This window comes from Podarcis bocagei (genome assembly GCF_964188305.1).
Source record: "Podarcis bocagei genome assembly, chromosome: 4".
In the NCBI taxonomy this organism is placed as follows: Eukaryota; Metazoa; Chordata; class Lepidosauria; order Squamata; family Lacertidae; genus Podarcis; species Podarcis bocagei.
The window spans coordinates 98,948,790-98,970,456 of NC_138128.1; the positions used below are offsets into that span (position 1 = coordinate 98,948,790).

The 21,667-nt window shown below is 43.8% G+C and overlaps 1 protein-coding gene across 6 annotated transcripts in view; it reads right to left on the minus strand.

The window, feature by feature from the left end:
* Positions 1–21,667, minus strand: part of SCUBE1 (signal peptide, CUB domain and EGF like domain containing 1) — a 191,909-nt gene that overhangs the window by 130,798 nt on the left and 39,444 nt on the right. For all 6 annotated transcript variants that reach the window (XM_081191594.1, XM_081191593.1, XM_081191592.1 and 3 more), the window contains one exon: positions 19,758–19,892. In XM_081191594.1, coding sequence (XP_081047720.1) covers positions 19,758–19,892 — 135 coding nt within the window. The remainder of the gene's footprint in view (positions 1–19,757; positions 19,893–21,667) is intronic.

Consider the following 21,667-nt stretch of genomic DNA (forward strand, 5'->3'; position numbering starts at 1 on the left):
CTTTTAGTAGGCATCTGAAGGCTGCCCTGTATTGGGAAGTTTTTAATGTTTGATGTTTTATTATGTTTTTATATATGTTGAAAGCTGCGCAGAGTGGCTTGGGCCACATGGGCGGGGGTATAATAGTAGTAATAATGATGATGATGATGATGATGATGATGATGAAATATACTCTCCCAACATCACTCATGGCCCCGGCATCTAGGTTGCACAGGGGAGCAGGTGGTACTGTGGTCTAAATCACTGAGTCTCTTAGGCTTGCTGATTGGAAGGTCAGTGGTTCAAATCCCCGTGATGGGGTGAGCTCCCATTGCTCTGCTCCAGCTTCTGCCAACCTAGCAGTTTGAAAGCATACCAGTGCAATGGGAAGGTAAACAGTGTTTCTGTGTGCTCTGGCTTCCGTCAGTGTCCTGTTGCACCAGAAGCGGTTTAGTCCTGCTGGCCACATGACTCGGAAAGCTGTCTGTGGACAAACGCCGGCTCCCTCGGCCTGAAAAGCGAGATAAGCGCCACAGCCCATAGTCGCCTTTGACTGGACTTAACCTTCCGAGGGCCCTTTACCCTCACCTTTACCTAGGTTGCACCCATACAAGCCCCCAACTATGTTGCCAGCTTGCATTTAGAATTATGAATGTGAATCAGAGCCTACGGCTGTACAAGTAGGCCCTGCTCACGTGAAAGGTTAGAGGGAAGCAGAGGTGGAGGAGACTGCAAGTCTCCTATGTTATATTACGCCAAAAGTTAAGTTTATCACTAGCTATCCAGAACACAGAAAACGAAGCAAATACTTTTGAACCACAGTTATCTTGAATTTCCTGATTATTTGAGCCTCTAGGGACTCGTGTTAATGTAAGAAATTTTCCTAAGAATGTCTACGAATTAAAATAATTTGGGTGTCTCCATAGGCGGGGTTTAATTTGTGCCAGGGCTCCTCCTTGGCCCAGTTGTTTCTTTTCAATGCCAGAACTGAACCCTGGAGCATATGTAGAAGAAATGAGAAGAAATCACTGAACATTCCTCACATCACTGACTGACTACAGAAAGTTCTCAGGCGTTAAGGATTATGGAGAAGGGCTTCTGGACTGGAAGATGGCATATAAACCTGAGTCTGTGGAGACGGGGGCATCTCTGGTTCTGGTGATGTGTGCACTTTCCCTGGTTCCTGGGAAGAGGCAGCTGCCCCTTCAATGTCCTCTGATGTCCCTTGAAGACCTCCTAAGTCCCCAACCTCCTCTTTCCCCTCTTCCGCTTGTCCTGGTACCAATCATGGCTAGGCCCCTCAGTGGGATCCCCTTCCTCTTCCTCAGTGTACTGACAAGTGCACACACAGAAAGCCACCTTGTGCACGTTTTAAATGGAGAGGTCTAAAAGTAACACACAAATATAAAGGATAGCTGACATGTACCAAAACACTCCCATAGTATATATGGGTAAAAGCATCTGGTTTGCAGAGCAAGGAACATATATATTAGCTGGGAAAGTAATGTATTTGTTTTCACACAATTAAGTAAAGGACTCCCAAAATCTTAATTAAATCTCAGCTATGGAAGATGACGGGGCCAGAACAAACATCTTTCAGGCAAGTAGTTAAATAAAAGTTCAGCTTTCAATGCAGTATAAGACAAGACTCAGTATGAAGATGTGGCATAGTGGTTAGAGCCAATGTGGGGCAGAGGCTAGATCAGCCTTTCCCAACATGGTGCCCTTCAGATGTTTTGGACTACGGCTCTCTTCAGCCCCAGCCTGTTTGGCTGTGCTTGCTAGGAAGGATGGGAGTTGTAGTTCAAAACATCTGGAGGGGCCCAGGCGAAAAGCTGGAAAGAGTGTTGAATGACAGAGAGCCCCTTGCACCAATCTCTCTCTCTCTCTCTCTCTCTCTCTGCCTAACTCAACTTCCAGAGTTTGTTTAAAAGGTAACCTGTACGGACTCATGTATGTTGGCCAGAACTTCCTGGTAGAAGAGTGGGATAGAAACCTACCTAGATGCTTAGAAAGTTGAGGGAATCTGTTGGAGTATTTTAACTTTTGTACGTTTTAAAGTATTTTTTATTATTTTATCCTTTTGTAAACTGCTTTAAAACATTTTTTACAGTCAAGTGTATAATTTTATGAAATAATATAATAAGTAAAAAATAATACCCTTTTCTATTGTAGAAGGAAAATCCAAGGATTCATAGAAGCTAAAGGGAAACTGGTATCTATAAGACCAAGGATGCCAATTCTTAGTAGTTACAGAGGAATAATTTTTAGTGGGAAACTGACATGGAAGGAAGAGTTAAGGATCTCCACCCCACATTTCTGTATTCCAACTTGCCCTCTCCCCAAAGTTGCTTCCCCATAGAAAGAAATGCACACTGGGGTTTAGTTACCCACATTTGTGTGCAATGTGCTGTTCAGTGCTAAGTTGCAGTACGCACTTTTATGATTGCTTCCAGCCTTGGCTTCTAGTTGCTTTTCCAGTTCTCAACTTCCAAACAAATGCCTGTTCAAATGAGTAACTCCCTTTCTCCTCATGTGGACCTCTGAGAAAAACGAGCACTTGCAAATAAATGAAGAGGAGGGGAAATGTGTTTTCTTAGTCATGGCTTGTTTAATACTTCACAGTCTGAGGTGGATCAAGAAGAGTCATTATTATCCCATGCCCCTTTTTTTACCTGAAGGGTGGAAAACTGCCAAGTTCTCAATTTAGTAGCATAACAGCACTCCTACAATACATCGCATTGTACGCACTGAGATTTCACCAGCTACAAACTATTAGGAAGCAAACATTAAAGCAAAACAAACTAGAAGCACTAGAAAGAACATGAAATATAAAGATGAGGCAATCTTTCTTAAAGTGTACACATCATGTTTGATGTTTCATTAAAAAAAAATGCACCCAAAGAGTTTTTATTTTAATTCAGGGATATATGCTGGTACTCCGGTTTAATTTGGCTGTAGTGGTTGGGAGTTACTCGTGCGTAATCCTGCCCCGTTTGAGCATTGGATTGCCTGGTTAAACCCTCCGGACTGCACAGCCCATCTCAGCGTGGCTGCCCTTAGTCACTCGTAGAGTCTGTCTGTGGGCGTTTCTTAAAGCGCTGCCAACATAAGAGTTGTTTGACGCCCAATCGTCTCCGCCTCTCGCTGCGCGGGAGTCTCCTGCGCAGGGTGGGCGTGGGCAGCGGGGTGCTTGGGCTCTCCTCACTAACTTCCAACGAAGAGTCCTGGAGCCCCTGCACCTCCCTGTCCCGTTGCTCTCCTGGATCCCTGGTGTTACACTCATTCTCTTCCCCTACTTCCCGGCTAAGTCTCCCTCTAGCGCTTGGACCTTCTCCTGCAGAATCAGAGACCCTCTCCTTCTCCCGTGCCTCTGATGGCAGTTCCCTGACATTGGCATTTTAGGAATTCATGTTAGTGTGCATGCACACATTGAACAGAACACCTCCGTCTCTAGCAGCCAAACAGATGGTACATGGCAGACATGTATAATGGTCTTCTTTTAATGAAGAGCTGCAAATCTGAAGAAGCCAGTGTGGTGTAGTGGTTAAGAGCGGTAGTCTCGTAATCTGGGGAACGGGTGCTGAAAAGGATTGGCAGACCATGCATTTATGTTGAGGCTCATAGATGGATTGAATGATAGCCTAGAAAGAGCAGTCATTATTGATTCAAGGATTATTATTTGCCTTTTCTCAGTGTCAGCACCTTCCAACTTAAAGAAAACCTAAAGTGTGAACATATAACATCCTTGCAATCAAGAAACTGAACTAATCTCCTCCCCTGTCTTTGTTCTCTTCCCCACTGTTGGAATTTAGCTTGTAAGCTTATGTGGGACAGGGATGAGCTGCTTTTCTCCCTATGAATTTCTGTGAAGAAATTCTGCAATGGACATTAATGACAAAATAACAGTACATAATCACATAGAAACACCCTAGGGGCTTGCTTCACTGCATTTCAACTTAAAAGATCTGGAGTCAGAGTAAGCAGTGAGATAGCTGCTCACTTTATTTTAAGTGGTACAGACGCTTTGGGTTACAGACGCTTCAGGTTACCAACTCCGCTAACCAGGAAGTGTTTGTTCCAGGTTAAGAACTTTGCCCCAGGATAAGAACGGAAATGGCGCACCAGCGGCGCAGCGGCAGCAGGAGGCCCCATTAGCGAAAGCACAACTCAGGTTAAGAACCATTTCAGGTTACGAATGCACCTCTGGAACGAATTAAGTTCTTAACCCGAGGTACCACTGTATTAGTTTAGAGAAAAGATGGCATTGCAGGGGGTTGGACTAGATGACCCGGGTCCCTTCCAACTCTAAGATTCTCTGAAAGGTTTATAAAATTGTATACAAGTCTAAACCACAGAGCCTAGGGCTTGCTGATCTGAAGATTGGCGGTTCAAATCCCTGTGACGGGGTGAGCTCCTATTGTTCGGTCCCAGGTCCTGCCAACCTAGCAGTTCGAAAGCACGTCAAAGTGCAAGTAGATTAATAGGTACCGCTCCGACAGGAAGGTAAATGGTGTTTCCGTGCGCTGCTCTGGTTCACCAGAAGCGGCTTAGTCATGCTGGCCACATGACCCGGAAACTGTACGCCGGCTCCCTCGGCCAATAAAGCGAGATGAGCGCCGCAACCCCAGAGTCGGTCATGACTGGACCTAATGGTCAGGGGTCCCTTTACCTTTACTTTTTATACAAGTTTATGCATGGTATAAACTCTCTCTCTCTCATAGTATTAGGATTCAGGGTTACCTAATAAAACTGCCGAGGAAAAAAGGAAATCCTTTTTCAAGAAGCGCATATTTAACTGCCACGGGATCTGGTCATTGTTACTAGCTTAAATGGCTTTTAAAAATGGGTAGTCAAATTCATGGGGGATGAGTCTAACAGCAGCTATTTGCCATGGCAACTCAATGAAGCCTCCATATTTAGAAGGAGCAGACGTTTGAGACTCAGATGCAGAGGCCATGGAATGTGGCAGGCCATTTTTCTTTTAAAATTCTAATTCACCTAAAGCATTTTTCTTTAAATGAAAGGTGATATTAATATTTCTGATAAACACGTGCTCTACCTCGTCCACATGACTGAGGTGGCCCGGGGCCGCGTGACGTCATATGACCCGGGACATGCATGACATCAGCATGCCACCATGGAACTTGGGCGGGGGGGGGAGGCCCTTTCATTGTAAAATTTGGGGGGCAGCCTCAAAGTGCAAAATGCAGTATATAATTAAATCAGTGTTGCAAATGAATTATACATTAAAATTATTACTGTATCATATACAAATAGTTCATTTAATTAGGTTTCTTGGCAGAAAAGGACACCCAGGGTTAAAGCTGAATATTTTTCATCTGATGTTTGTTACTAGCTGGCTTCTAAATGCTGCTTTCCAAACTTTTATGTCCCTTCTTTCAAAATAACCATGAGCATGCATTATACAGGAAATATTGATACTTTTCCAGTCTTAAGTGACTTGAGCATGAAGCCCCCTTCCCCTAGAATTTTACATATTTCCCCCTTGTTTGAAAAACAGTTTTCCAGTGTATTTTCCCACCCATGCGTAGAGCTTTCTATTCTCGTCAGTGTTGCCAGTCAGTCTGTAGTTGAACTGCAGACTGTTCAACTATTTTTATTTTAACACAGGTGTGGAGAGATTTTTTTTTTAAAATAAAAGACTTCCCTTCTCTCTCTCGCTGGCAAGCAGTCTGCCTGTCACGTCTGCCTGGTCACAGTTTTAAACAGCGCTTCATTTCATAAGACACTTCTTAACATCTTTAGCAGCATGAATTCTGACACATCTTTCTTTCAGCTCCTCCACAAGAAGTACTTTACGTTGTAACCTTGCAAAGGTACCATAATGTCCATATCATTCATCTACCTCCATTTTTAACTCACTAAGGAGAAAAAAGCCCCCAGTCATTTCTTCGAGATCGGTGGCTTTCAGACTTTCTACCTCCATATCAATCTTTCTTCCAACGAAATTCTCTGCAGAACCCTTGCACGTTGTAGAGGATTCTGGTCAGATCCTCTGGCAGACTTTCATTTCCTACACTCACCATAGGCTTAGAAAATTGAGATCGTTCCCCAGAATACACCCAACTCTTCCCCAAGTTTGCACATTCTGGAAGATGATCCACCAGGACCATTTCTGAGGAACCCCAGTGAGCTTGCAGGGTGCCCTGTGATACCTAATCACAATTTAGAAGTCACTGGTCCATATTTTATTTAGTGAATCATCCCACTCAAGATTGGGGATTTCATTGGCAAGAGATGAAAGGGTCTATGTCTCATTCATCCTGATTTCCTCCAGCTGTAAGAGCTTCATCTTTGTTGACAAACTTTGATGAGAAGTTTAAAATATTTCCTATGTACTGAATAACCTTTCAAGTTGAGTATTTGGACTTAAATATCCAATATATTTTTGTCAGGTTTTCTGACAGTCTAAAACTCAAATTCTTCTAAACCATTTAAGTGTGATATGCCTCAAGGTACTATGTCCCAGAGCACACAAAAGTATAGTTTTATGCCTACACATTAAACCCAAGAACTAATGTATTTTGACTCCTTGAATTTCCCCTATAGGCAGAGATATGTCAGATCATTTAACCAAATTAAGTGCTTTAGACAGAACTGATGGCAAAACCCCAAAGTCAAATGATTTTAATGCTACAATAATGGCATTTGCTTCAAAGCTAATTTCAAAATAATTTATGTGAAGACTGAGATATGTGAGTAAGTCTTAATATTACAAAATGTAGACAGTCACCAGAAACTCCAAGTCAGGGCCAACCCAACTCTTATAAAGGTAGGAGACCCCACCTCTGCTATTCCTCAAGTCACGAAATATGCTCAAGAACATATTATGAAATAATCAGGTATTATGTTCTACCATGATTTCACAGTTACTGTATAATTTTTCAAAATGCTGTGGGTGGTATTTCACGCTAATTCTATTCAGAGTTGAGCCATAGGAGTTTTAATGAACATGATTAACTTAGGTTTGTTAATTTCAGTGGCTCTATTCTGAGCAGGACCTAGCTGAATACAGCCCTATGTGCCCCTTCCTTGACAACAATTTATTCTTCAGGGTGAGGAAAAGCAGGCACACCCAACTGGGCCAGTTATACCAATGAGCAAACGAAGCATGGGTGAGGAGCCTCAACAGTTTTGAAGGAAAACAAGGAAAACAGGTATGGGTCAAAACCCCCAGATAAAGCAACCCAAGGCACTTGAGGCAAGTAATGTAGTAGGGAAGGTTACACTCCAAAGGTTGCAACTGAAGCACCAAAGAGCCAAAAGCCAAGGATGTCAACCACAATGGGCAGGTGAGCAGGCACCTGAGCTCCACAAGGTAAGACTCTACCAAAAGCTCACCATAGTTCCCACTTATCAAAACGGAGCACATCCGAGCTAGTTACTTGACAAAGCTCCCACTTGCCGTACTAAGAACTGCTTTTACAGAATTACGATTCCAATCGATGCCCTTGGCGGTGGTGGATGGTCGGTACGGCAAAGTACAGTACAAGGAGAGATTTTGCCTGTGTGGGCAACCTCGCGTAGAGGACCTGCACCACTATTTATTGCAATGCCCGCTATATATAGAACCAAGAGACCGATTTATAAAACCCCTGCTCATGAATGGAACACATTCGAACAGGGCGGAAAGAGTGAAATGGCTGCTGAGTGATACTGATGACTTCGTAACTTATAAAGTAGCACTACAGTGGTACCCCGCAAGACGAACGCCTCGCAAGACAGAAAACCCGCTAGACGAAAGGGTTTTCCGTTTTGGAGGCGCTTCGCAAAACGAATTTCCCTATGGGCTTGCTTCGCAAGACGACAGCCCATAGGGAAATCTCCGGACAGCGGGGAAGCGCGCCCTCCTCCCGCCGCCCGGCATCGGAACGAAGCTCCGATGCCGGGCGGCGGGGGGGGAACGCCTCCTCCCGCCGCCCGGCATCGCAACGAAGCTCCGATGCCGGGCGGGGGGGGGGAAACGCCTCCTCCCGCCGCCCGGTATCGCAACGAAGCTCCGATGCCGGGCGGGGGGGGGACGCCTCCTCCTGCCGCCCGGCATCGCAAGGAAGCTCCGATGCCGGGCGGGGGACACCTTCTCCCGCCGCCCGGCATCGCAAGGAAGCTCCGATGCCGGGCGGGGGGGGGGGACACCTTCTCCCGCCGCCCAGCTTCGGATGGCTTTCCTGAAGACTTGGGGTGGGAGGAGGGTTTTCCTTCCCACCGCCAACATTCAGAATGCTGTTCTGAATGTTGGCGGTGGGGAGGAAAAACCCTCCTCCCACGCAAGCCCCGGGAACTGCGCGCCTTCCCCTCTGTTCCCGTACCTGTCCTGAAGGCTTGCGGTGCGGAGAAAAGCCCTTCTCCGCACCGCCAGCCTGGCAAGCGGTTTCCCTAGGAACGCATTAATTGATTTTCAATGCATTCCTATGGGAAACCGTGCTTCGCAAGACGAAAAACTCGCAAGAAGAAAAAACTTGCGGAACGAATTAATTTCGTCTTGCGAGGCACCACTGTATATGCCTTGGCAACCAAGAAGATCAGGAGAAAAGAACTAGATAAAATAGCGGTCAATTGCAAAGGTGATTCGGACATTTAAGCTGGCACATTCTACCTGAGAACCCCTTGCTATTCTATCGTATGCAACAAATAATTTTTAGGAGATGTGATTATGGTTTATTGTATCTGCAGTGCCTGATGTTTTTATGATTTTTATGGTTATTGTTGCTTTTCTTTTTGTTCCCTTTGTGAATAATGCCATGGCCTTTGGCTAGTGCAATAAAGTTTATGATGATGACTGGCACAAGGTAAGAGGACAGGCATCTGCAGAGCAACTACTTTGGGCTGTTAGCTGCTCAGACTGCATAACCAAATTAAAGGCAGCTGCTATATAAGGCCATCATGACCCCTACTGCCCCCCTAATTACTTAATCCAGCTGGGGTGCAGAGCTTCAGCACACCTTTCAACTTTAACAGGGTGGTGCTGTGAAGGATCAAGGGACGTGCGTGGTGCTGTGGGTTAAACCACTAAGCCTTTGGGCTTGCCAATCGAAAGGTTGGTGGTTCAAATCCCTGTGATGGGGTGAGCTCCTGTTCCTCAGTCCCAGCTCCTGCCAACCTAGCAGTTCGAAAGCACATCAAAGTACAAGTAGATAAATAGGTACCGCTCCGGCGGGAAGGTAAACAGTGTTTCTGTGTGCTGCTCTGGTTCGCCAGAAGCGGCTTAGTCATGCTGGCCACATGACCCGGAAGCTGTCTGCGGACAAACATTGGCTCCCTTGGCCAGTAAAGTGAGATGAGCGCCGCAACCCCAGAATCATCTGCGACTGGACTTAACTGTCAGGGGTCCCTTTAGCTTTACCTTTTGTGAAGGATCAAGGATCAGGCCCAAGGATCCTTCCACCCATGAACTGCCCTGGAAATGTCAAGCTGCCTTATCCTGCATTCTGCGGTGAAGCTGTTCCTTGCAATTCCTAAAATATCAGAAGCCCACTCCATCTTGGGGCAGGGTTTTCAGTGTGGCTGCCTGTGTTCTGCAGAAAATATCCCTGTTGAGGTACAACAGGTGCCTACAATGTGTATTTTCCAGAAACAATTGAACACGTGTTTCACGAAGCTTTTCCAGGGGGATGAAAAGGCAGGCTCACTGGCAGCTCAGTTTTGGACTCTGAGCTTTAAATCTAACTTCCTAAGTATCAAACTATTTTTTTTTCAAAATTCAGCCTCTGAATTTAGGAATCATTTTGAACAAGTACACTCAATGTGTAGGCTGGGCACAGTAAATGTAAATCAGTAAATCAAGGACTGAAAATCTCCTTAAAATAACAAAATTCTCCCCAGCATCTATATTATTCCGTAGCGATAGTGTTATAGGATTTCAATGAACCTTTCAGAAATGGGGAAAATATCACTTGGTTGGTTGATTTTCCTTTCCTCAATCCTGACAGTCTTCTTCCTTTTAGTTTGCAGGGATATTTAGTTGGGAGTTTATTAAGAGATGCTGGTGCCAAGGCCCCATTACAGCTTCTTTTGTTATTTCAGACATTACACTTGGGGCAATGAAGATTAGATATTTGCCTTCTAGCATCTGGAAACAGTTTGGAAATTGACTCCCAATTCTTAGAACTCTGTAACTCAAACAGGTAAGTACCAAATCCCAACATAAAAGCTAATACGTACCACACTCCATTATAAAGAGGAAAATATGATATTTCTAAACATCTGGGACTACCTACTTCGAGGGTTTGGGGTTTTTGTTTTTTTTAAAAAAGAAAAATCTTCTTTTCCTGAAATTCCAAGTGATCTTATTTCTCAATAATAACCCTACTTTTAAGTTATTACGGTGAACGGCCTCTGGATTTACATTTTTTGTACCTTCCTATATTTACTGTAACTGCTCTGTCATATGTGATCTAGTTGAGATTCCCGAGTTGCAGGGGGTTGGACTAGATGCCCCCCAGGGTCCCTTCCCACTCTGCAATTCTATGATTCTGAATCTCTGTTACACACAAATGGATATTTTCATTTGTAGGAGAAACTGCAACACCCCCAAAAGCTTAGAGATCCAAAAGAAAAGCATTAATTCTTATGTGCAGGGGTATAGAAGAGCAGGAATGGGGTTGAGCACAGATTTGGGACTTTTTTCATATTAGCAGCAATTACGTCAGGCTGCTACAACATCATGGTACCTGAGGGACTCTCCTTGCGCCGACAAGTGAATGAAGTAAAGACGAGGCCTTCAAGTTTGACTGCTGTTTGTAACAGCAGGAAAATAATCCAAGCAGAGGCTGGATCTCTCTCTCTTTGGATGGGAGCCTCTGCTTCATGGTAGTTGTTCTAAGTGGTGACACTTTGCAAGTCTCTTTGCAATTCCAGTTAAAAGCTAAAGGATGCATGTCACCTTTTGTTAAAGCTCAATGGATCTGAAAGGTCGAACATCAGAACATCAGAACATCAGAACATCAGAAACAAGCACAACTGAATTCAATAGAGCTTACCGTATTTTTCGTCCCATAGGACGCTCCGTCCCATAGGACGCACCTAGTTTTTTTGGGGGGAAATAAAGGGGAAAAAAATTTCCTTTATTTCCCCCCCAAAATCAGGTCGGGGAAACCGAACCAGGTCGAGGAACAGCGGGATGACGGCGCTGCGCCTCCCTGCTGTCCCCCGAGCTTGTGGGGCTGGCCGATGTCTGCCCGGCGCGCGGGGCGCTCTGCTTCAGGGCGCCCTGCCCGCCGGGCGGCAGGCTGCTATCCGCAGCATGGGGAGCCTTGCGGGGAACTCCTGCAAGGCTCCCCACGCTGCGGATGTCTGCCCGGCGCGGGGGGCGCTTTGCTTCAGGGCGCCCCGCCCACCAGGCGGCAGGCTGCTATTCGCAGCGTGGGGAGCCCTGCAGGGAACTCCTGCAAGGCTCCCCACGCTGCGGATGTCTGCCCGGCGCGGGGGGCGCTTTGCTTCAGGGCGCCCCGCCCACCAGGCAGCAGGCTGCTATTCGCAGCGTGGGGAGCCCTGCGGGGAACTCCTGCAAGGCTCCCCACGCTGCGGATGTGTGCCCGGCGCGGGGGGCGCTTTGCTTCAGGGCGCCCCGCCCACCAGGCGGCAGGCTGCTATTCGCAGCGTGGGGAGCCCTGCAGGGAACTCCTGCAAGGCTCCCCACGCTGCGGATGTCTGCCCGGCGCGGGGGGTGCTCTGCTCCCGCAGGGCTGCCTAGGCTGCGGATGTGTTCCCGAAGCGCCGGGCACTCTGCTTTCAGGGCGCCCGACACTCCGGGAAGCAGGCTGCTATCCGCAGCCTAGACAGCCCTGCGGGACCTCCCACAGGGCTGCCTAGGCTGCGGGTGTCTTCCTGAAGCCTGGAGGGCGAGAGGGGTCGGTGCGCACCGAACCCTCTCGCTCTCCAAGCTTCAGCAAAAGCCTGCATTCGCCCCATAGGACGCACCCAGATTTCCCCTTCATTTTTGGAGGGGGAAAAGTGTGTCCTATAGGGCGAAAAATACGGTATTCCCAGGAAACTATGTATAGGATTAAACTAGGTAAATGTGGTGGAAAGTCAAGAAAGCATAACCTTAAATTAATGGCTTTCATTCAACTTCTTTTGTGCAAATCAAGAATTAAAGAAAGCAAGCCTGCAAGGGTTATATTCAACCAGAGCCAATAGTAAAATGTCCTGATCCAGACTTGTGTGAAAAGGAAGGGAAAACAAGCTTCCAATTGAAGCATTCATAACACATCTTGGTATGGAGAAAACTTGTCTAAGGAATTTAGACTGGACAGCTTCCAGTGGACTTAAACTGGCATCAAACCAAAAAATTCCATAAAATAGTTGAGCTAAAGGTTTGGCTTTAGAAACCTCGAGCACAGCAGGTATGAAATTATGTAAAGATACACATTAAATTTTAATATTCATTATTGGTTTATCTACCACATCTTGTTCAGCTGACCACCTTTGTACAGGATTGAAAAGCTATGCTCAAATATTTAAGAACTCTCATATGTCTGATGAGTTGTTCATCAAAACACCATTTTGGAAGTCTGTATTGTTTCGAAAACACAATTACCTTGGTTTCGTCACGATATTTTCAAACCAAATTTTGTCTGGGATAGAAGTACAGCATCATCCACATCCAATGATAAAAAAATACTTTTTGCAGCCAACTTGGGGACATGGTTAATTGGAGACGATAAAAACTCAGCCATGTCATTTATATACAGTCGCACCTCGTTTTACGGCCAGGATCCGTTCCGGAGCCTCGGCCGCTAGCTGAAAAGGATGCAGGGCAAAGTGCTGCATCAGCGCATGCGCACGGAGCGGTTTGCGCTTCTGCGCATGCACGAGCGGCAAACCCGGAAGCAGTGGCGTAGCATGGGTTGTCAGCACCCGGGGCAAGGCAAGTAATTTGCGCCCCCTAACCCGTGGATTTGCGCCCCCTAACCTGTGGATTTGCGCCCCCTAACCCTAACCCCCAGATGCTGCGCCCGGTGCGGCCGGCCCCCCCTGCACCCCCCACGCTACGCCACTGCCCGGAAGTAACCTGTTCCGGTATTTCCAGGTTTGCTGTGGACGTTCGCCAGAATGGACGCTAGACAAGGCGGACGTTCGTAGAGGTATTACTGTACAAATGGAACAGGGCAGCAGCCCAAAGAAACCCTGCTTAGCCCCTTTAGTGGAAGGCACAGAGTCTGTATGATAGCCTTCTATGGTACATTTTACCTTCAGATAGCTATTATTATATACAGTGGTACCTCGGTTTAAGAACAGCTCTGTTTACGAACAATTCGGTTTACGAACCCCGCAAAACTGGAAGTAGTGTTCCGGTTAGCAAACTTTACCTCAGTCTAAGAAAGTAATCCGAACGGTGGAAGGGCACCGGCGGCGGGAGGCCTCATCAGGGAAAGCACGCCTTGGTTTAAGAACGGTTTTGGTTTAAGAACGGACTTCCAGAACAGATTAAGTTGGTAAACCGCCTTTACTTAGAAAAAGGAGTGATGCCTATAGTTGGTGAGGGCAATTTCCTCCAAAGTTTTGTATGGAAAGCCCAACCAAAAACGCTAAGTCAATGTATGCTGCCAACCTAGCAGTTCAAATGCACGTCAAAGTGCAAGTAGATAAATAGGTACCGCTCCGGCGGGAAGGTAAACGGCGTTTCTGTGCGCTGCTCTGGTTCGCCAGAAGCGGCTTAGTCATGCTGGCCACATGACCCAGAAGCTGTACACCAGCTCCCTCGGCCAATAAAGCGAGATGAGCGCCGCAACCCCAGAGTCGGCCACGAACCATATTTGCTTTTTTAAAAAAATATTGCTTATTTGTCAATCAAATGGTTTACAACCAGAGAATAATTCATGATGAATCTATCTAAACACGGCAGGTTCATCTGGCAAAATGGCTGCCTCTTCCAACCAGTCACTTGGTTTATTATGAAGCCTTTTTTGCTCAATGCTTGCAAATTACATAGAACAAGCTGTCTGGGAAATACGTTTGCTGGATCAGTTTTAGAACCCTTTTAAATATGGGGCCCCATTACCACCGTATTCTGAGCCTCAGTTACGATGCTGTTGAATACGTAATACGTAAATGCAACCAGCAGAGGAGCCCACAAGCTAACAATAAATTTCAAAAATGATGGTGATATAAAATCTATTCCCATGGCTTTATTATTCTTTAGCAGGGACCCTTCATTTCATGCCCTCCAACACTGCTCAGGTGAAAGTAGAGACACTTCTCCCTCCCTCCAACTGACCCTCCTTGACCCCATTTTTGCACCCACACATTTACAGAGCAAGTGTTCTCAACCGTCCTGAGAAAACCCCTTAATTCCGAATTTTTTTAAAAAATAATTATTTGGTCTATGTATATATATTGGGAGGGGGAGTATATTCCTCATGCTCTATATATCTCCATCAGCAGTACCCTATACTATTTGCAAATCTCTCCACATTTTGCTAAATGCAGCCCCACTTGTTTGCATTTGGAATCAATAATAATAATAATAATAATAATAATAATAATAATAATAATAATCGACCTAAGTATCAAACTCCAAAATCCAGTAGTTTTGGGCATATAAACTGACTCCTACACATGCATTGAAACCTCCTGCAAAAATTAGGGCTGCAGCAGGACATGAAGATTGCAATTTTTTTTTTTTTGTCTAATATTGTCCAAGTATTGTTTACAATTGATTTTTTAGAATAACGTGGCATGCAAACATTCTCTGCATACATCCCAGACCTTTAAAGCACATCCAAACTACATGCCCCCTCCCCAAATTCTGGGAACTGTAGTTTATAAACCACAGACCCACAATTCCCAACACCCTTAACAAGCTACGGTTCTCAGGATTCTTGAGGGGTGTGTTTTTTGGGTGTGCTTTAAAGTGTGGTGTGAATGTAGTCACCGACTACCATCAGATCAGTAAGCACACTAAATTTAGCAGGCTTACAGGGAATCATAGGTGTTATAATTGTGTTAACATTTGCTGAAATAAAACATGCTAAGCCTTCAGTGGAACTCCCTCTCTTACTACAGAGAGGGGCTGCCAGAATGTGGCACCTCAAGCTATTAAGCACTATGGCTTCAGATTGCCAAATATCCTGTAGAAGTAGAATGTCAAAACGACTTTTAAAAATCCAGAAACTGTTTATCGTGTTGTTTAGAAGACCAGTCTGCTATATCCAAGTGTTTTAGCCCTAATTCACTTGGGGCTCTATATTTATTTATTCCTCTTTGCTCAAAAACTCCATGTCTAAAAAACCCCACATCATTTTTTATTAACAAAGGAGACCTGCTCTGAGTCCTCATTTGTGCCAATAACAATTTGACTTCAAAAGTAGAAACTTCAACAGAGGAAAGAAGTTCCTTGAAAATGAGGAGACTGAAGTAAGCTGAAAGGGCAAGTCAAGAGGGTCAAATCTCTCCAAATCCTTTGGAGTTATCAAAAGCAACAACAATAGCAGCTCAGCTCAAAGGCCCAACCAATGGCATAAGGATGTTGGTATGGTGACAACCAAAATTAAGGAAGCTATAAGAGCCATGAAGGAATACTTCATCGTCCACCTTAATAAATTGTGATAATTATTTCATCACAGTACTCAGCAAGTGGTTTTCATTAAGACGCCAATCTACTATTTCCTGTTCTATTGGATATTTTTCTACTAGTATTCAGGACAAAAATGTGAACAATTCATGATAAATAAGTAACCCCAAATCTGTTAGATAAAATTAGGTACCATCCTCCACATTCCAGAGATAGGAGATATTCTGGTACTGTACCAAAAACCTTCCCCAGCCAAGCATATGGAGGTAAGCTCAGACATAGTACTGAAGTTCCAGAAACAGACTCTCGGAGGACTTCGTGCAACCCATGGATTAGAAATCACATTGTTTTAGTTATATTTTGTGGTTTTAAATGTTTATATGAATGTTTATATTGGAAGGCACTATATAAATATTTTAAATCAATCTTCCCCAGTCTGGTGCCGTCCACATATAACTACAATTCCCACCAGCCCCAGCTAGGATGGGGCGTGGGATGGTGGGAGTTATAATCCAATCCAGGTTGGGGGAGGCTCCTTTGAGCAAACACCCACATCACAAAATTATAGAACTGTAGAGATCTAGTCCAACCCCCTGCAAAGCAGGAATCTCAAATAAAGCATGCATGAAAAATGGCTTTAAAACCTACAAGGAAAGAGAGTCCACCACTATCACATTGCCTCTCAAACTCCTCTTATCCGGGCTAAACATCCCCACTCTCCTCAACCGTTCCTCATAAGGATGGTTTCCAGACCCCTGATCATCCGCATATGTTTCAGTTTGTCAATATCCTTCTTAAAATGTGATGCTCAGAACTGGACACAGGACTCCAGGTGTGGTCTGACCAAGGCAGAATAGAGTGAGACTATTATGTCCGTTGATTAGGACACTCTACTCCAGCTGATGCAAAAAATAGCATTAGCTTTTTTGCTGCTGCACCTCACTGTTGATTCATGTTAAATCTGTGGTATATAGTGGTACCTCAGGTTACATACGCTTCAGGTTACACACTCCGCTAACCCAGTAATAGTGCTTCAGGTTAAGAACTTTGCTTCAGGATAAGAACAGAAATCGGGCTCCGGCGGTGTGGCGGCAGTGGGAGGCCCCATTAGCTAAAGTGGTGCTTCAGGTTAAGAACAGTTTCAGGTTAAGTAGGGACCTCCGGAACAAATTAAGTACTTAACCCGAGGTACCACTGTACTAAGAACCCTAGATCCTTTTCACATGTACTACTGGCAAGCCAGGTATCCACCATCTTATATTTGTGCAGCTGGTTCTTCCTGCCTAAGTGTAGAACCCTATTGAAATTCATTTTGTTAGTTTCAGCCTAGCTTTCCAATAAGTTAATATTATGAGGGACTTTGTCAAAAGTCTTACTGAAATCAAAATACACTAGAACCACAGCATTCCCCTGATCCACTAAGATTGTAACTTTACTGAAAAACGAAATGAGAGTAGTCTCATCTAGCATGACTTGTTTTGGAGAAACTAATGCTGGGTCTTTGTAATCACAGCATCCTTTTCTAAGTTCTCATAGACTGACCCTTTAATTATCTGCTCTAGGACTTTTCCTGGTATTGATGTCAAGCTGACCAGTCAGTAGTTACCTGGGTCTCTCCCCCCCCCCCCCCGTTTCTGAGTATGTTTCTGAGCACAATTTGAAGTGTTGGTGCTGACCTCTAAAGCCTGAAATGGCCTCGGACCAGTATACCCCTAACCCCCGCCCCGCCGAGAAGTGAAGTTACAGGGAACCAGGCAGAGGACTTTCTTGGCAGTGTCGCCCTCCCAGTGGAACACCCTCCCATCAGATGTCAAGGAGATAAAGAACTACACACTTTTAGAATACATCTGTGAAGATGGGGACAACATTTGCTCGCCTCCAGTCTACAGGGACCTCACCTGTTCTCCAAGCATTATCAAAGGTTATATACAGTAGCTCAGATATTATATCTGCAAGCTCCTTTAGCACCCTACCAGCTCTTTTCCTATCTAGCTTCCCTAACTGGTTGCTATTCAGGATTTCCTGACTGCCATAAAAATTGTAGGGCTCTTTCTGTGAAATACAGGCGTGACATACGGATTTATTTTTTTGGTTTGCACTGTCCTGGAGACAGATAGGGATATGGTGAATGTAATGATTTATCTTTCCCAGGGATAAATCATTATCTAGAGAAGGTCCAGATTTTTGCAGTCTATCTGTAGGGACAGATCAGTCATTATCAAGAGATTCAACTAAGTTCCAGAAAGCTCTAAGGGATCTACTGAAAGGTACTGATGACTGCTCTGTTGATAGCCTAGTCAGCCACTGGAATAGGAGACTGACTTTGGCCCACGAAACACCTCCACACAAACCTCAACAGCATCCCAATCTCTGTGGAGACCCTGGTGAGAAGGGAGGCAATCTTAGAGCAGATGGCAGAAGGTTTGGGGGGTATCAGAGCCAAGTGAAGGGCAATTCAGCTGGCAATGGTGACAAGAAATAAGGGCTTAGGCTTTTGGTCACCAATGTTTCTACTTACCTAGTTTTGTCTGTTTTTTTAAATGTCATTAAAAAATAATAAATAATAAAACCTCAGTTTGATGAGTAAGAAGTCCAAAGCACAGATCTCATCCACTCTTTTATTATAATAGTTTTCAAATATTCACAGCGTAATTATATGTCATTTAGGTAAATATACAGTGCCCAAAATACAAACTGGAGAGATTGTTTACCAGGAAGTTGTCAATCAGTATGATGATTGGCAACTATAATAAGGGGTACACTCAACAAAATACTCCGATTCAGTTTTTATGATGTACAATTACACTATTTGCAAGTCCAGTGGAAATTTACAGCGGTCATAGTGTTTATCATCAACATCCCATTTTATCATAATCATGACCTCGCTCTGAATTATTATTACACTCAGCATATATTTTCTCTGAATGCAAGTTGTATGCAGTTTTACCAGCCCTTATTATTTCATAGCCATCATTTTGCTATTTGCTAATTGGTACCTTTCAAAGGCCTGCAGGCAGAAAGAAATCTTAGTTACCTGGACCTCCCACATTCAAATGTTTCTATGTTTTCCGCATCCATTAGGTCCACAAACCCAGTTTTCCTATATAACATAAACCAGTTCTTGCATAATAATTTCATGCATTTATCTTCAGTTTAATCCTGAAGATAACTGAAGCTGTGTCACATTCTACATGGTATTTCACTGATGTTTGGTACAATACACAGCTAAATTATGAAAGGGAGATGCTGCCTTCAAATGTGTGGGGAACTGCACCATGGAACCATGATTCCCCATGTATTTCTGTGTGTTCAGATGCCACTCACATCTGATGCATGGAAAACTCCATACCAAAGATGCTCTGAAATGCTAGATGCTATTAACTTAAGAATTTTCTGCATACTGACCAGTCAACTCCCCCCCACCCCCGCCAAGTTTCCCTCCCTAGGAAGTCATCCTATTAGAATGTAGGGAAAGGGCCTCTTGGATGTCATACTTACAATCCAAATTCAATGCCAAGCATACAGTTTCAATGGACATTAGATAGGCCAGATGTGAAGCTGGCTGGTTCAACAGGGAAGGGCTGTGGAGTATGGCCTAAGGTCCCTAAGACATTTGAAATATTCATGGAATCATATTGTATCTAGTTCATCTGTCTTAAAGGCATCATGAAACTCCTGTGATGGGAAACTAAACAACTACTCTACCAACACACTAAACACACCATATTCCTTCTCCCCCCTCCAGTTTCCATGGTGGTATGATAAACTAGTATCCCACTCTCTTTTAAGAGTGGTAAAATAAAATCAACACAATATATTGTCAGAAATCAACATGGTGTTATGATATATCTAGGGTAAGAAACTAACAGCACACAGACAATATGTTCTCCACATGCTATTTTGCATGCTTTTCTCTGAGTTAGGTTCCTGCAATTAATTGCAAAAAGCTTCACTTTCATGACAAGGCAACTTGATCAGATCATACAAAGAGGCTGGCAATTTCTGCTATACCTTCTTGTGTCCTGTCCACCTCTTAACACGGTGTCATCCTAGACAGGCCCTGCATGTGTATATAAATGTGGACACCTCACTATTGCGAAAAGCTCCATAACAATATTTTTAAAAGGGAAATGTCACTAGAGATACCAAACATTTAAAGACCCAACAGAATGAACTTAGTATGGTGTACAACCATGGCTGAATTATGAATTATTGCCTGGATCACTGACTGGAAACTTACCATTGGAGCGGTGAATACAGGTGTGCTGGTTATCACTTAGGAAAAAGCCTTCTTTGCACTGGCATTCATAGCTTCCCATAGTATTGACACAGATCTGCTGGCAGCCACCATTGTTATCCAGACATTCGTCAACATCTAAAGAAAGGTGTTTTGATAAGGGGCGTTAGCAAACATGGAGAAAGAGTATGTCTAGAGTCAGAATCCAGCAAATCACCATCTTGGCCCAATTCAGATATAACAACCTTGGTTTGATAAAGTGAGTAAGAACAAGTGCCGTGCCCAAGTGCCTCCGACCTTCTCTTCCATGTCATAAAGCAAAACATTGTGGTTTGTCAAACAACAGTTTCACACTACATGGCAACTGGGAAATCATGCAGCCTTTTTTTGTTGTTGTTCTTCAATACAAAGGCAGAATCAGATCAAAACATGGCTGCTTAGCGAGGAGCCCCAATTAATCTTCTGATCTTGGAGAACCAAAAATTCACCAGGTCTTGAGCAGAAGGTTTGAGGGATTCATTTGTAAGATAAGCAGACCTAGGGTTGGTGGGTGAGGCCTAAGGACTCTGATAAATTTGAAGGCATATAGATAGGCATCTTCAAGTAATACATAAAGTAATGATTCTTTTGAAATTCAGGGCCTTCCTTTTCTCCCATATATCTTCCACCTTTAACTCAGAACTACAGTGCTGCTACAATTTGTAAAATGGAAATAGCAATGACTTGTCTCACAGATTAAAAATGTGTTATTGAATTAGACCACAATCCCACCTAGTTCTTCACTGTGCTTTCAGCACTGCAAATGGAATAGAACTTGGTATTTACAAGCTGGGCATGCAGATGATGTTCCCAGAGCCACACCAGCTCTTCTATTAAAAAACTATTTGCATGACTTCTTTTTTTAAAAGATATTTTATTAGAGTTTTCCAAATTATAACAAGAAAAATGAAAATAAAAAAGAAAATACAAAAAAGAAAAAAAGAAAAACATACAAAATAAAAACAGTTAAAAACACATTAATTTTCATAACATATCTTCCATACACTTATTTTCCCAGACCTCCTCATACCTCCCTTTTTTGTATTCCAGTTCAATTTGTTAGTTCAGCAAATCCTTACCATCAAGTTTTTACCCTATTCTAATCTTTCATCACATTACCTTACTCTATTCTCCTCATTGTCCTATAAAAACCTTAACCTAAATCTTATTTTTAATAACTTCTCTTAACCATTATATTCTTTCCTAATCCCTTAAACTTTTATACCAGAGCCAAGCAGTTTCATTTCATACATCCATCTAGTATTCATCAATTATGTAGGATAATCCTAATAGCAAAAAAGAAAAAAGAAAAAGAAAAAGAAAATCTTCATCCAACGTCCCATCCCCCAGGTCCCGGGTTTGTCCGTCCATTTATCCCATTAAACTAGCACATTAACCTGGTACTATTTGCATGACTTCTGTGTTTGGCCAGGAAGTGGATGGCAGGATGGAGAAGATACCATGAAGAGCCGTTGTCCACTAACACATTCCCCTCCTAAGCCCCCAAAGTGCCACATTTACTGAAGAAGTCCAGGTTTGTAGCACAAATGCATAGTTATGCATGACCAATCCTAACACAGGAGGAAGGCCTAAACTGATAATTTAATTTTTCCCTATTTTAAGATGATTTTAAAAACCAATTAAATCTCAAACCCAATGCTGACCTCTTGATTTTGATTAACTACATTGGGGTGGCCTTTAAATTAAGTTTTAAATTAAGTGTCTTCTTTTAGTCAAACAATGCTTAAACTTGGGGTGGATTTGACCACCCATGAGCTGCTCTCAGCACACTGTATTTCACTTACACAACCTGGAATAACCTTTGGAAAGCAAAGTTCCATGGTATGTTAAAAGCAGTAGCCAATTGCTTATCC